The sequence below is a fragment of the Myodes glareolus genome, chromosome 3 (assembly GCF_982192425.1).
Source record: "Myodes glareolus chromosome 3, mMyoGla1.1, whole genome shotgun sequence".
Classification (NCBI taxonomy): Eukaryota; Metazoa; Chordata; class Mammalia; order Rodentia; family Cricetidae; genus Myodes; species Myodes glareolus.
The window spans coordinates 95736513-95751156 of NC_142028.1; the positions used below are offsets into that span (position 1 = coordinate 95736513).

The 14644-nt window shown below is 40.2% G+C and overlaps 1 protein-coding gene across 2 annotated transcripts in view; it reads left to right on the plus strand.

The window, feature by feature from the left end:
- LOC125412379 (cytochrome P450 2J3-like) overlaps nt 1-3493 on the plus strand; it is a 28722-nt gene extending 25229 nt beyond the window's left edge. For both annotated transcript variants that reach the window (XM_087904856.1, XM_087904855.1), the window contains one exon: nt 2865-3493. In XM_087904856.1, coding sequence (XP_087760982.1) covers nt 2865-2972 — 108 coding nt within the window. In that variant the 3' untranslated portion in view covers nt 2973-3493. The remainder of the gene's footprint in view (nt 1-2864) is intronic.
- Nucleotides 3494-14644: the final 11151 nt, after the last annotated feature.

The following is a 14644-nucleotide window of genomic DNA, read 5'->3' on the forward strand; positions in this document are numbered from 1 at the left end:
CTGGCCATTCTCAGTTTGATAGCTGTACCATAGGTCCTCACATCTCAGCATCTTCATCCTTGAAAGGGATGATGGCCAGGTTTAGATGTGTACTTATTAATGATGGACATGCCTGTCTGTAGAGTTGAGCAGGAATCTGATTCAATGTTTGAGACAAGAGACAAGTACCAAATTAAGGCAGAGATGTCAAGCCTTTATCTGTTTCTAATCGTCTATCAGGGATGAGCAAACCCAATTAACAAGCTAGAACCTTTGCAAGGGAAAGGTTGCATTGTTGTCCAGTCACTTCATAATGGGGAAAGGTTGAAACATTGGCTGTCCAGTCTCTGTGTAATGGGAAAATATCTCAAGTCCCAGATAGAGTGGTCTGTTAGCCTGAATCATCTCATCTAGACACCTCAAAATTGTCTTGAGCTGTTTGTAGTCCAAAGCCAATCTTTAAATGGTGCTATCAACTGAATGGCATCATATGAAACCGTGGGGGGTGTCTTTGTAGCAGGGCCCCATCTTCCTGATGCCTTCAGTGATTACTATAGGAAAATTTATTGTTCACTCTGGAAGAGTTAAACATTATTCATATCAAAAGAGAAAGGTTTGAATTTTGATAGATGTATATTCAAAGAAAAGTATCATAGAGACAAAAACAGGTATGGGGAGAAGTAGAAATTTTGATAGCAGAGTTTTGATAACCTTAGTCCCTAGATTTTTATTTTCCCTCTGTCCCATACCAGGTGGCTCTCCTGATATGAGACCAAAACTCTGAATTTTTCTTCTAAAACCATGCTTAGATGGAGAGCCACAATCTCAAACCAAATGCAGTTTTGATTTTTAAGTGAGTCAGGGCCACCTTTATATTGAGAAGTAAGGAGATATATATGTGTTGGTAGTGAGATTTTACCCTGCAGAGAATATTGGTATCATAAGTCTTTTGGATCTCGAGTTGCAGGTGTGTGTGCACCTCTTGATATGGATGTTGAAATCTGATCTCCAGTGCTTTGAAAGTAACCTTAATCATTTATTGAGCTCTTCCTCAAAAGGGTTACAAGGCAGTTCATGATTTTGCGGCTCAGCCATTGTGTGGTATATCATATATGTTTATTAAATGAATTTGAAAAACCTTGAGACTAGTCATGCCTTCGTTCGTCTAGTTTGGGCGTCTCTCCCAGTCCAGGAAGCAAGCTCTCAGAACTTCACTAGGGCTGGAGAAAGGATGCCTTTGAAGTAGCGAGGGTTTTGTATCTGAGAGTCTTTAGGAAAAGGCTTACACATCCCGAAGGTAACTCTCTTTATTACTGCAACTTGAAAATTTCTCTCTCTGAGTGCTAAACTTTTTCTATCTGAGGGTAACAGGGAAACACACACTTTCTGATGGTAACCTAAGAAAAAAGGAACAAGCACACACTGCCTGATAGTAACCGTCTCTTTTACTTCATCGTGAACAATCTCTGGTTCTTGACATTTTCTCTGCAGAGTTGCATCTTTCTTTTTATATACATCTCGCTCCCCAGGTACATCTACCTTCTACACAGACACACATCTCTATGCAGTTACACTTAGTTTCACACAGATATATTCTCCATTCAGCTACAATCTTCACACTTTGTAATTAGTTTGCTTTCCACATAGTTGCATTCTCCACACAGCCATATACTTCACATACATCTCTTTTTTATACAGCTATATCTTCCATATCCATCCACTCACTCAGTTATATCTCTTCACCTCTCTCACAAACTACACATTCAGCTACATCTCCCTTTCATCATATGCACACACACACACACACACACATACACACATACACACACATACACACACACACTTCTCTCACATCCCTCCAATTTCACCCATACTTTTCTCTCACACCTTCAGATATATCTCTCACATTTCTCTCCTACTTTCCTTACAGCAAACCCTCTGGGCAAATATGAGTCACATTTTCAGGGTTACACAGCACTTCTTGAGTAAACAATAAAAAACAGAGCCATAATGATCACACAGTTTCTTTCTGACTAGGGAGGTAGCACTGACTGGGCCTAGTTAGTAAAGTAAGCACATAGCTCTGAATGATCAGAGTTCTCAAACAGAAAGGGACATTGAAATTCAGGACTAAACCTTAAGGTTGCAAATACATAGTGAAGTCCTTTGTGGAGAAAGTTATGTCTACTAAAATTGCTTTATGCCTGACCTTGAATTAGCAATAGAGACTTGGGAAATTGTCCTTTTATGTTCATCTAGGGGCAACTAGATATTCATCTGGGGGCAACCAGTTTGCTTTAAATGTGTTCTGAAGTCTAAAATTAGCTGTTATTGTGAGAAGACACTATTACTTTCCTATGTCAGTCTGAGTAATGAAAGTATCCTAGTAATAGTTCTATTTATCAGGATGATGCAGATTAAGCCTAAATTATTTTCCTGACCATCCACAGCTATAGGTATGCCTGGTAGATGGAATTTTTTCATGAGATAAACGCACAAGCAGTGGGGAAAATACCCATAGCTGATACATGAGAAAAACTACAGACAAAAACCACCAGTCATCTACAGCCAGTGACCCCACGGTCTTTTCCAAGTGGGGCTTCCATTCAGAGAGTCATTCTTGTGGTATGTCGACCTCTTAAATACTAGCTGTCATCATCTGCGATAAGTATATTATCACCTGTGACACCTCTCATTGCTATTGTATCACATGAAAACCTGTGATCCGGGAGTTCCACATTCTGACACATGTGAAACAAACATAAACAGCCAGACACAAAGCCCAGTGACAGTTCAGAATATCCAGGGTGAACATGACAATACCAGTCCGTGCAGGCACCAAGGGCAGCTGGCAATGTACCTCATCTTCTGTTTTATTTCTGCAGGAAAGCGAGCCTGCCTTGGAGAACAACTGGCCAGGTCTGAGCTCTTTCTTCTCTTCACTGCTCTTGTGCAAAAATTTACCTTCAAGCCGCCAGTCAATGAGAAGCTGAGCCTGAACTTCAGAATGGGTGTCACCGTTTCCCCAGTCAGCCACCAGCTCCGTGCTGTCCCTAGATTCTAATTTCAGAGGCAGAAAGAGAAAGGAGAAAGGAATAACTGCGTGATGCTCTGAACCACTGGGGTCACTCCTATGTAAAGGGAGAGAAAGAAGGTAACCAGGGAAGGATAGGAAGATTAGGCTACCGTTATTGGATACATGTCCTGGATTGCTGTGTCCTCTGAATTGGTCATATATACATCACTTATAAATCTTTCCATCTAGGAGTTGCAAAGAAAATGATGGTTCCTCCTGTAAAGAAAGTGCTTGTAAATATGAAAGGTGGGTTAGAGACAGCATGGAAATCATTAAAGTCATATCATAAAATTGTACCTTCAGTTCGCTTCCTGCTTCCTTCATAAATGTGCAATTGCTTCTAGATGTTAAATTGGTTCTTGTGAAACTGGTACAGAGATCTTTTCTCCATCTCGTAGCCTGTGAACTCTTACTGTGAATAAAACTGATAAGCAACTATGTCTGTGAGACTGTGCTATGATGTCATTTTCCTGACTCTAAGTGGAGTCTCCAAAAGGAAAGAAAGCACAAGGCTCTTCTGAACATTAAAAGTGTTCAAACCCAAGATGAGAGCAAATTTTACTCGGGAAAAAGTTGTACTTCTGTACACAAAGTGAACACATATGTCCCAATATGATTCCTAGATATCCTTGTGGCCCCACAGTACCAGCTTATACCAATACATCGATAGGGTGGTTTGCTTTCTGCACTCTGGCATCAGACAGTAATCAGTCATTGCTCTATGAGTGGTGGCGGAGAGATGATCTCGTTCATATGTTCACCCAGCTACACAGTTAATTCTCCATTCAAAATGGAGCGGAAACTTGCTTGTAAAATGAAGAGTATCAGGGAAAGGTGCCTGTTGAAAAACCTCTGTTCTGCGCGGCACGGAGTAACTGAGAGCAGGGCAGAACACACCGCATGATTTATTAACAAACCCAAGTATCATGTTTCCACAATGAGCCAGCAGTGTTTAGAGAAGTTGACTCTGGCTCCTCATAGAAATGTCTACCAATGAATCATGTATCTTATTTTTAATTGTTCATAGAAAATTATATGAACTCAGTCTCCTGCCAAGATTTTGATGTTACACCTTACAACCACGATTCCTCACTGATTCCGTATGCCCCAGTGCTCCTTCCCTTTTCATGATGCTCTAACATTCCCTCCCAGCTTTACTTCTACCTGATACATTGGGTACAAGCCATAGGGCAGGAAAGGATGTACTTTATTAAATGCATCTCAGAAAGTGGATTTTCTCTTAACATGTCCTACAAGGTGAAATAAAAGTAGTTGTGCTACCATGAACATTTAAAATGGGACAGGATTTTGTGGGACAGGAAGCAGCACAGTCAGAACAGAACAGATCAGAATGTTCAGTCTTTATCCCTTGTCCAATCCCAAGCCTACCGGTCCTGCTACTGCGCTAAGCATTAAAGGGGAAAGTAGGAAAAAAATTAGGATAATGGGCTTGAGGACAGCAACATGGGTCATGTGACTTCATGAAGACATTTAAACCTGTATTCTTGGGTTTTCTCCCTTTAAAATAGGGTCCATGGGACTGAAAAGATGGTTCATGGATGAAAGATACTTGATGCTTTTCCAGGGGACTCAGTTCTGATACCTAGCACTCAACTGCAACCATTTGTAAACACGGCTTCCAGGGTATCTGATTCCCTCTTTTGGTCTCCACAAATACCATTCTCATACATGGTACACAGATGTTCAGACAAAACACCAATACACATTTTTTTTTATAAAAAATAAAATGGGGTATAAGAGAAGAAATCTGGCCATCTGGTGGAAATGTTACACCATGGTGAAAAATCTTACAGAGTAAAGCACTTGCTGTTGTAGGACTCCATAAGGAAACAAGACAAGGTTGTTCTCTCCCCAATCTACCTGTCACATGGCATTCCTTGAAACATCTATGTCTATTCATCCCAGTTAGACAGAACACCAATCGACCACAGAAGGTCCAGCTTGGTGAGTCAGTAATTGGGGGTGGAATATGAAAGAAGCATGGTTGATTCTAAGGCATCTGAACCAAAGAGTGCCCTGTTTAATTGGTGGATAGCTTTAATAACAACTGAAGAATCCCATTCCCAGACCCAACAACTGATTCTTGTCTGTGTAACCTGGGGAGTGTGGCTGGTGAGCCTTCTCACTTCTCTGAGGCAATATTAATACCCTCTCCTCCAAGAGTTGTCCAAGCTATGATGAATCACCATGACCCTTGGGAGTGGAGTGGTTTGAATACAAGTCACCAAGAAGTGAAACTGTTGAAAAAGATAAGAAAGTGTGGGTGTTTTTGAGTAATTATAGCCTTATTTGGAGGAAATGTGTCACCAGAGTGGGCTTTGGAGTTTCAAAAGCCCAAAACAAAATCAGTCTCTCTCTCTCTCTCTCTCTCTCTCTCTCTCTCTCTCTCTCTCTCTCTCTCTCTCTCTTTCTCTCTCTCTCCCTTCATGTATACCAGCAAGTAAAGCTCTCTCAGATATTTCTCCAGAACTATGCCTTCCTTCCTGCAACCACACTCCCCACCATTCCTACCTGCTGCCACACTCCCACCATGATGATGATGAATTAACACTCAGAAAGTAGAAGAAATCCCCCAGTTAAGGACTTTCCTTTATAAGAGTTGTCTTGTGGTATTTTGTCATAGCAATAGAACACCAAGAAAAAGAGGAAAGGGTTTATTTGACTTATATGTCCATTGAAGGAATCCAAGGGAGAAGCTGAAACTGGGCGGGAATATAGGACTAGGAGCGGATAAAAAGGATTTGGGGGATTCCAGTTTATTGGCTTGCTACTCATTCCTTGCTCAGTTACCATCCTTGTAGAACCAGGACCACCAGCGCAGAGGTGACAACACCCACAATAAGCTGGGCCCTTCCGCATCAATTAAGAAATTGCTCTAAAGGTTTGCCTACAGCCTGATCTTCTGGAGCCATTTTACCAATTGTGTTTCCTCTCTCTCATATGACTCTAGCTAGTGTCAAGTTGATAAAAAAAAAAACTAGTCACCACAATTAACCCTTGATCAACTTGGCACACAAGCACATCACTTTTAAACTATAACCTTTTTTTTTCCTATTCATCCCCAGGATGACACATTAATTAATATCAACATCAGAACATAAGACATTTTACAAATTTTAAAGACCCACAATCTTTACAAATTCAAATAGTTTAAAATTTGGTCTCTTTCAAATGCCAAAGTGTCTTCCAAAGTCCAACATTTCTTTAAAATTTTAAAGTCCCTTAACTGTAGGCTCTTGAAAAATCAAAAATAAAATAATCACCTTCCTATTTCAAGAAGGAAGAACCAGGGCACTGTCTGAGTCTGAACAAAGCAAAATCAAAATCCAACTGTGTAAATAACTCAGTGTCCAATGCCTGGAATTCGTTCATTATCTTCTGAAGTTTAATAGGCTTGTACACCTATTCAAAGCACAAGACACTTTTCTTCTTGGCTTAGACTGGCTCCAGTCCACAGCTGCTGCTGTCCCTGTAAGTTTCCCCATGGTCCTGGCTTATCCAAAATGTTGTGGTCTCCTGTAAATGAGCTGCAATTTGACCAATACCTCTCCTGAATTTTCTTCATGGTGCCGAGCTTCAACTTTTCTGTATGACTGCATTAAATCTAGGCGTTCCGCTGCTACTGAGGCTGCACTTTAACCAATAGCCTCTCCTGACACCTTACTGTTCCAAGACTCAGCTGCTCACCATGAACCCTTCATGCCTTCAAAACCAGTATCAACTGGGAGAATCTTACACAACCAATTCTGGTTGCCAACAGGAGGTAGGTACGACCTGGCCACCTCTGGAACGGAGCTTCTGTGCATAGACTCTAAGGAAACAACCCCCCCCCCCCGGAGATTTCACCTCATTGGTGGTGATTTCTTTTTAATCCCTGTTAATTTCTCAGCTCTAGTTGACCCTCCTAGGTTGTACCAGCAAAACAAGGGGTTCATTTCAGTGGTACTGGTCTCTTGTCAATGACGATTGATTCTTCATTCCCAGATGACCACACACCACAGGTTCTTAATCCAAAATTGTGATACCCCAATAAAGTTTTTAAAATTCCCACTGAATTTCACAAGTCAGGCTTCCATCAGCTTTTTATCAACATTATCATATAAGGTCTTCCGGAATAGCCCACTGAGCTCTCAATACTCAATGGATTTTCAATCCCAAAGTTCCAAACTACTTTCACAGTCTTCCCCAAAACAACATAATTAGGTCTGCCATATCAATACCCCACTCCTGGTACCAATTTCTGTCTTACCTAGAGTTACTATTTCGATGAAGAAATACCACGACCAAAGTCAACTTGGGGAGGAAATGGTTTATTTTACTTACATTACTTGAGTCACAGTCCAGGATGAAAGCCAAGGCAGGAACTCAAACCAAGGAGAAATATGGATGCAGGAGCTTATGCAAAGACCTCGAATAATTCCTACTTAGGGGCTGACTCAGTCTGCCCAAAATGGGGCACAAAATTTACATTAAGTAAAAAGTGCTGCAGGTGAAAAAGAAAAGGTCAAGGGTGAGTTGGTAGGTCAGAGAATCTAGAATGGGTAGATTGTCATGAATCAGTGAGTATATGTTGAGCAGAGAATACTGAATCCATGGCCACCCCACCTGGGAACCCACCTTCTATAAAACTACATAAGAAAGAACTATCTGATGGAATCATGCAATTGTACACAGATTAAACTATAAAAAATGTGTCTCAGTTACAGGCTATATAGGAATATTAAGAAGATGATCAGTTTTTACACTAAAACAGAGAACTGGTAGCTCTTGCATGAAATTTTATCAGCTATTCAAACAATTAACCCCAGGAAATCAGAATTCCCCCCAGGAATCTTGTGCTGTAAGAATGGAAAGCCAGAAATGTGTAAGAATGAACACGCTTCAGGCCAGGCCTGTTATCCTATACCATTAGTCCTTGCATTCAGAAGAGGCAGGCAGACCTCTGTGCATGTGGACAAATCTGTTATATATATAGAGAGAGATCTAAGTTATTAGAGCTAAACTGTGACACCCTGTGTCAAATATATGTGTGTGTATATATATATATATATATATATATATATATATATATGTGTGTGTGTGCTTGTGTGCATGCATGCATGTGTATGTGCCTGTGGGCATGCAAACATGCATGTATGCATGTGTGCTTGTGTATGTGAGTACATACAAGTGTGCTTGCATGTATGATCACATGCATGTGTGTGTGTGTATATAGGGGGACACAATACTTTGTATAACAGATCAGAGATACTTCCCAGGATACTACCATGTGATCCTGGCATTAATAACTCCTTTAATAAAGTCCTCACCTGTGAGTCAGTTTGTCAAAATAATTTTTTATTAAATTTGCCTCTTCTCCTCTCAATCTCTAAAATCTATTACATTCTAAATCACTTCTCTGAAAACTTCAATATTACATTGTGTCTTGAATTCTGTTTCATCATCATCATGAATAGTCTCATAAAAATCTTATCATGAGCATATATATACATATATATAGTGCAAAATATTGGATTGTATTATGTTTTCATGTACACAAACCACATCCCTTTCTCACATCCTTCACCAGTCCTAGTTTGCTTTCTGCTATGTGATAAACACCATGACCAGAAGCAGCATAGGGGAAGAAAGGGGTGGTTTCAGCTCCCACTTGCAGATGACAGGCTCTCATTGAGATTCAGGAACTCCAGCAGGAACTGGAACAGAAGCTGTGACAGAAAGCTGCTTCCTGGCTTTCAGGTGTTCCCCTTCCCTCTCTGTCACTCTGCTAGTATTATTCTTTAACTCAGACCTGAGAGTTGGTCTAAAGTGTTCTCTCTCTCTCTCTCTCTCTCTCTCTCTCTCTCTCTCTCTCTCTCTGTGTGTGTGTGTGTGTGTGTGTGTCTTCTCTCTGTCCTGAAGTTGGTGCATTTTGAATGGGAGTGTTGAAAAGCCTTCAAGTGTGTAGGTATAAAAGAAAACAGGAGTCCACATGTTCCCACAATTCTACTGCAGGAGATGAAGAGGGAAAGTCAAGACTGTCCTGAAACAGGAAGTGATTTTGTGTTGTCTCCATGATCATCTTCTTGTTCCTAATTAGCCCTACAGCATCTTCCCATGGATAAGGAAACATTGTCCCGGACAACACCAAAAAATGATAGTTACCTGTGGAAAAGCGAATTCAAATGCTTCTGATATAACTGACCATCACCACAGAGACTGGAACCCTGATGAGACAAGAGACTGAGAGACTTCACTGATGCTTTCCTCAAGGAAATGACAAAGGTGTGGAAAGAAATGTGGTGTAGAATAATGTCCAGTTGACAATGCAGAATGAGATTAGTGATTTACTATAGCTAAATGCCATAAGAAAGAAAAAGAGAGAGAGAGAGAGAGAGAGAGAGAGAGAGAGAGAGAGAGAAAGGATAGATAGATAGAAAGAAAGAATGGCTACCATAAATAATAAATAAATACCATAGGATTTATTCTCTCACAGTTCTCCGTGATTCTGTATTACTGTTGGCCAGGCAAGCTTCTTTGGGGAACTATAGACACTTCATTCCCATGCCTCTCCCCATTTCTAGAAGAAACTGATCATCTTTGTTCATTATTCCATCTTCAATGTCAATGCTGCAGCATCTCTCTCTGCTATTTGCTTCTATTGTTACATTCCATTTCTCTGGTTCTTATCTTTTATGGCTGTCATGGAAGGGTAATTCAGGGTAGTATTCCCTCTTGAATTCATGACAACTGCAAAGTCTGGTCTTGTTTATCAAGTAACATGTACAGACTCCAGGGTTAAGGATATAGGCATCTTTGTAGATCATTACTTAACACATGCCAGGGTAGAAATGTGCCCCTTTATGACTGTGTAGTCTTTTTCATAACTGCCCTGCACAGGGTGACCTGTTTGTATTGATTCTATGACCTCTCCTGGCTCTGTTCTTATTCTTGCCTCTCAGTCATGATTTCAAATCTTCCTTTTACCAATAATGTTCTGTCTCCCAAATTTCTCTCTCCTAGAACAATCTGATCAAGTACTACTTCTGTAAGACACTGTTTTTCACTACTCCATGAATCATTGTCACAGTCTTCTTCCATTACAACGTGACTTCCTTACTGTTCAATTGCTGTGAAGAAACACCGTAACAGAGGCAACTCTTACAAAATAAAGTATTTAGTTGGCACCTTGCTTGCAGGTTAGAGGTTAAGCCCATGACTGTGGCAGGTGTTTGTTCACACTGACATTCTGAAACTGTTAATAACCATTAACCTTGAATAAGGAAGCTGTGTTAGTGACTAGTTGAATAGAATTAGCCTTAAAGATTTTGGAGTACCCGGGAAGTAGTAGGGAGGGGCTGAGAAAGATTCCCTGGATTACGTATCAGGAAAGGAGAGAGGAGGTCACTGGTTTCTTCTCCACCAGTCAGATTTTACCCTGATATTTGACTTTTCTGAGTTATAATTATTAATAATAAATTTAGATGGACTCTTCATCTGGCATCCAATGCAAGGCAAGAGATCATAAGACAGCCTCTTGCTACTGGCCTTTCAGCCACCGGAGTCACCTACTTACAGCTTGTCATTCAGGTGGCCCCAGTACCCTCTCCTAATGCCACATAGGTTTTTCCTGCCAGTTACCCTCCTAAGTCTGCTTTTCAGGTGGCATTCTCCCTCCCACCATGGGTTGCCTTCTTTCCCTGGATGTCCTTACTGGGCCACCTCGACATTCACCTGCACCCACTCATGCTTCTGCTGCTGCTGTGCTGTACACTCTGAGCCACCTCCTGCACAAAGCAGCTTCAGGTGCACTCAGCCCAGTCTGTACAGTGTAGCAGCAACCCAATGGTATCTTAGGGCCTGCCTTGCTTAGACTGGCTGCCTTGACTCTTCCCGCGCTCTAATCAAGCAGTGCTCCTGCAGCTGGTCACACTCAATCCCCATGCACGTGCACGGCCATAGCCATAGTTGCTGCTGTGGAGAAAGTGAAAAGTCATCAAATCTAGTGGGACACCTGGGAAATATTTTAAGGAAGGAACTCAGTTTTATAGATATATAATATTTATATATTGTATATATTATGTCAATATTTATTAATCTGTTATCTTATATTGTTTATTGATATCTTTATGTGTAATATTTGCATATAAACATTATATATGTCTTTTCCACATTAAGAATGGGAAATATTAGAATTCAGGAAGTTAGAACTCTGTATGGTTCCACAATAGGTGTATGGAAATGGAAAAATTGAATGAAGAGATAACCAAATTAGCTGGTGTTGACATAATGCAGACATAATTGTTTTCAGTTTGGTAACTCATATTTTATTCTTTAAGAAGTGGTTTGATATTTGTGAGAATATGAGAAAGTGATTGACAAGATAAAAGTCTTAGAAAGATGTACCAAAGAATCTAAGAAAAGTATCTACACACAGACAGAGGAATTTAGATCAGAAACTACCTCAGTATCCCATGATGACACTCAAGAAGAATAACCCAAAGTTATGAGAAAACCAACCTTAAATGATCTATTTTCCATATAAGAATGATCACCTGATGATAGGTGTAAGAGTCTGCACTTTCCAATGGATACCCACGCCCGACCCAGGCTGCGCGCTTCCTGAACTCGGGCCCACGAGAAGGGACGATTGTCCTGAGGGTTGAAAAAGAGACACACACAAAAGAGACTTGGCTCATCTACAAGAGTAAATGGCAACTTTATTAAACTCAAGTCAGGTATTTATACCAGTGGGCTAGAAGAACCGAAAATGCAAGGCCTCCTCCCATCCAGGAGCAGGAGGAGAAGATTAAAGCTTCCTCGGGCAGGGTCAGCTGGGGAGCCAGGCTAAGGGCCCACTGCTAAGACCTTGAATACAAGTGGAATTACCATAACAAAGAGAACCAGGTTCTCACTAAGTTATCCCCTCAAGCCAGAGCTAGTGCAGAGTCTCCAGGAAGCCGGAGGTCACACGGCCCTGCGAATCGCCAGGAGAAAAGGGAAGAAACTTTGGTAGCTACAGATAGGTACCCCCATAGCTACGCAGAAGTTAGCTGGAATCCTGTTAGATTTGGGAGATTCAAGGAGGCAGTCATTTTCCATATGGTATGCAATCACCACACGTAGAACAGATGGTAAATTCATAGTCAGCTCAAAACATGACTGTCCTTCAAGGCTGGAAAGATGGGAAGATTTACATCTAGCGATATTGGATGCTAGTCCTCAGTTACAATGGAAAACATGGTGGAAAGAGAAAGCTAGGGTCATAAGAAAGATATAGGGCTAAAGGTATTAATATTTCCCAAGATCAGTCTCTCAGTGAAGGTCAGTATACTGATTTGCAAAGACAGTTGATGATCACACCTCAGTCCTATGTTCTATAGCAGCTTTTTTTCCCCCTGAGACAGGGTTTCTCTGTAGCTTTGAAGCCTGTCTTGGAACTAGCTCTTGTAGACCAGACCTGGAACTCAAAGAGATCCACCTGCCTCTGCCTCCCAAGTGCTGGGATTACAGGCATGCACCACCACTGCCCAACTCTATATCAACTTTGAATGCTTGGGACAGAGTTGAGGAATCAGGAAAGAGGAATGAGTCATTTACTAAAATTATTCAAGGCTCAAAATAATCCTTCACTGTTTTTTTTTTTCAAGGATGAACTTCAGTTGTTCTAAAAGTTAGACAAAAATATTAATGGAATCTTTGACTTTGGAAAAGGCTAATTCAGGATGCAAAAGTATAATTAGGGCTTTAAAGGCAAGATCACATACGAAGATGAATGGATCTGAAGAACATCTGGTTTTGGATCTCAGTTTGTGATGGTACTTGGATAGGAGAAATGATTTCTAAAAAATATCAGATTTTTTTATTTTTTTATTTATTTATTATGTATACAATATTCTGTCTGTCTGTATGCCTACAGGCCAGAAGAGGGCACCAGAACTCATTACAGATGGTTGTGAGCCACCTTGTGGTTGCTGGGAATTGAACTCAGAACCTTTGGAAGAGCAGGCAATGCTCTTAACCTCTGAGCCATCTCTCCAGCCCAAATATCAGATGTTTTAATTGTGGCAAGCAAGGTCATCTGAAAAGGGATTGTAGGCAAGGAATTCCTAGAAACAATGTTTTTCTACAGATAATCCAAACAGAGAGCTTAACTTTCTGGAATATAGAGAAGTTTTGCTAAAGGCCAGCATTGGATTAATGAATGCAAATCAACAAGGAACAGGCAAGGTAACCCTTTGCCACCAGGAAACACCATATAGAGTATCTCACAGGCCCTGGGATCAAATTTGTTTCAATCATTCCCTGTCAGCATTGGGGAAACTCATTCACAGAGGAAATACAGAGATTCATTAGGTCATACTACAAAAACCTGTACACCACAAAATTGGAAAATATAAAAGAAATGAACAATTTTCTGAATAAGTACCACATGTCGAGAAAAGATTTTTTTTATTCCTTGGCAACAAGCGAAGAGAATTATAAGGAAATGTCCTACTTGTTTTTTTTTTCAAGGAAAACAATTTTTTATTGATTTTTATTGAGCTCTACATTTTTCTCTGCTGCCCTCCCTGCCTCTACCTTCCCCTTCAATCCTCTCCCAAGGACCCCATGCTCCCAATTTACTCAGAAGATCTTGTCTTTGTTCTTTTTATAACCAAACTCTACTAACTGCAGGAAGTAACCCAAAGCATACTCAAAGAAGTGAAACTTGGCAAATGGGTGTGTTTCATTTTGCTGAGTTCAGAAAATTAAAATATGTGCACCATTATCATAAAAACATATTCAGGATTTCAATAGGCAACTTCTTTAAGTTCTTGAAAAAGCCAATTATATAATCAAACATTTATTAAAAGTTATGGCTATTGTGGGAATACCTGTGCAAACTGAGACTGGCAATACTCCAGCATATGTCTCTACCAAAATGAAAGCTTTTTGCATATTAAAACATGAAGCATATTGCAGGTTGAAAAACATAAAAACTTAAGTTGCTTATCTAAGTAAATGCTTTAAGGCCTAAAGGATTATTTCTAGGTTGTTAATAGAAGTTTTGATAGAAAGTGAATCACTTACAAAACTTTAGACTTACCAGATAGCCTAGATAGCAGAGTACTTTCTATGAATTTGTCAAATATAAATTGATGGGACATTTTGAACCCTAATTCTTACTTGAAAATTGTTCTTACTTTATTTGGTTTTAATATGTTAGGGTTAAAATTTTCCTTTTAATTTAGACAAGTAGGGGGAATGTTGCAGGGTATTTCTTTGCACTGACAGTACGTGACTGTTAATAAAGTTTAACCTTAAAATCAGAGAGCAGAGTTAGCAACTAACTGATCAGAATTGGCCATAGAGGTTGTGGAGGATCATGGAAACATAGAAAGAGAAACAGGAAGTAGTAAGATGGGCCTTAGAAGGGTTCACAGGCTGTTTTGTTTGGGGAACAAGGGAAAGGTAGCCACTGATTGCTTCACTACCACTTCTCTAATCAACCAGGATTTTACCCTGATATTTGACTCCTGAGTTTTTATTAATAATAACAAACTTAGATAAACTCTACACATGATCATCATGGTAGGAAGCAGATGG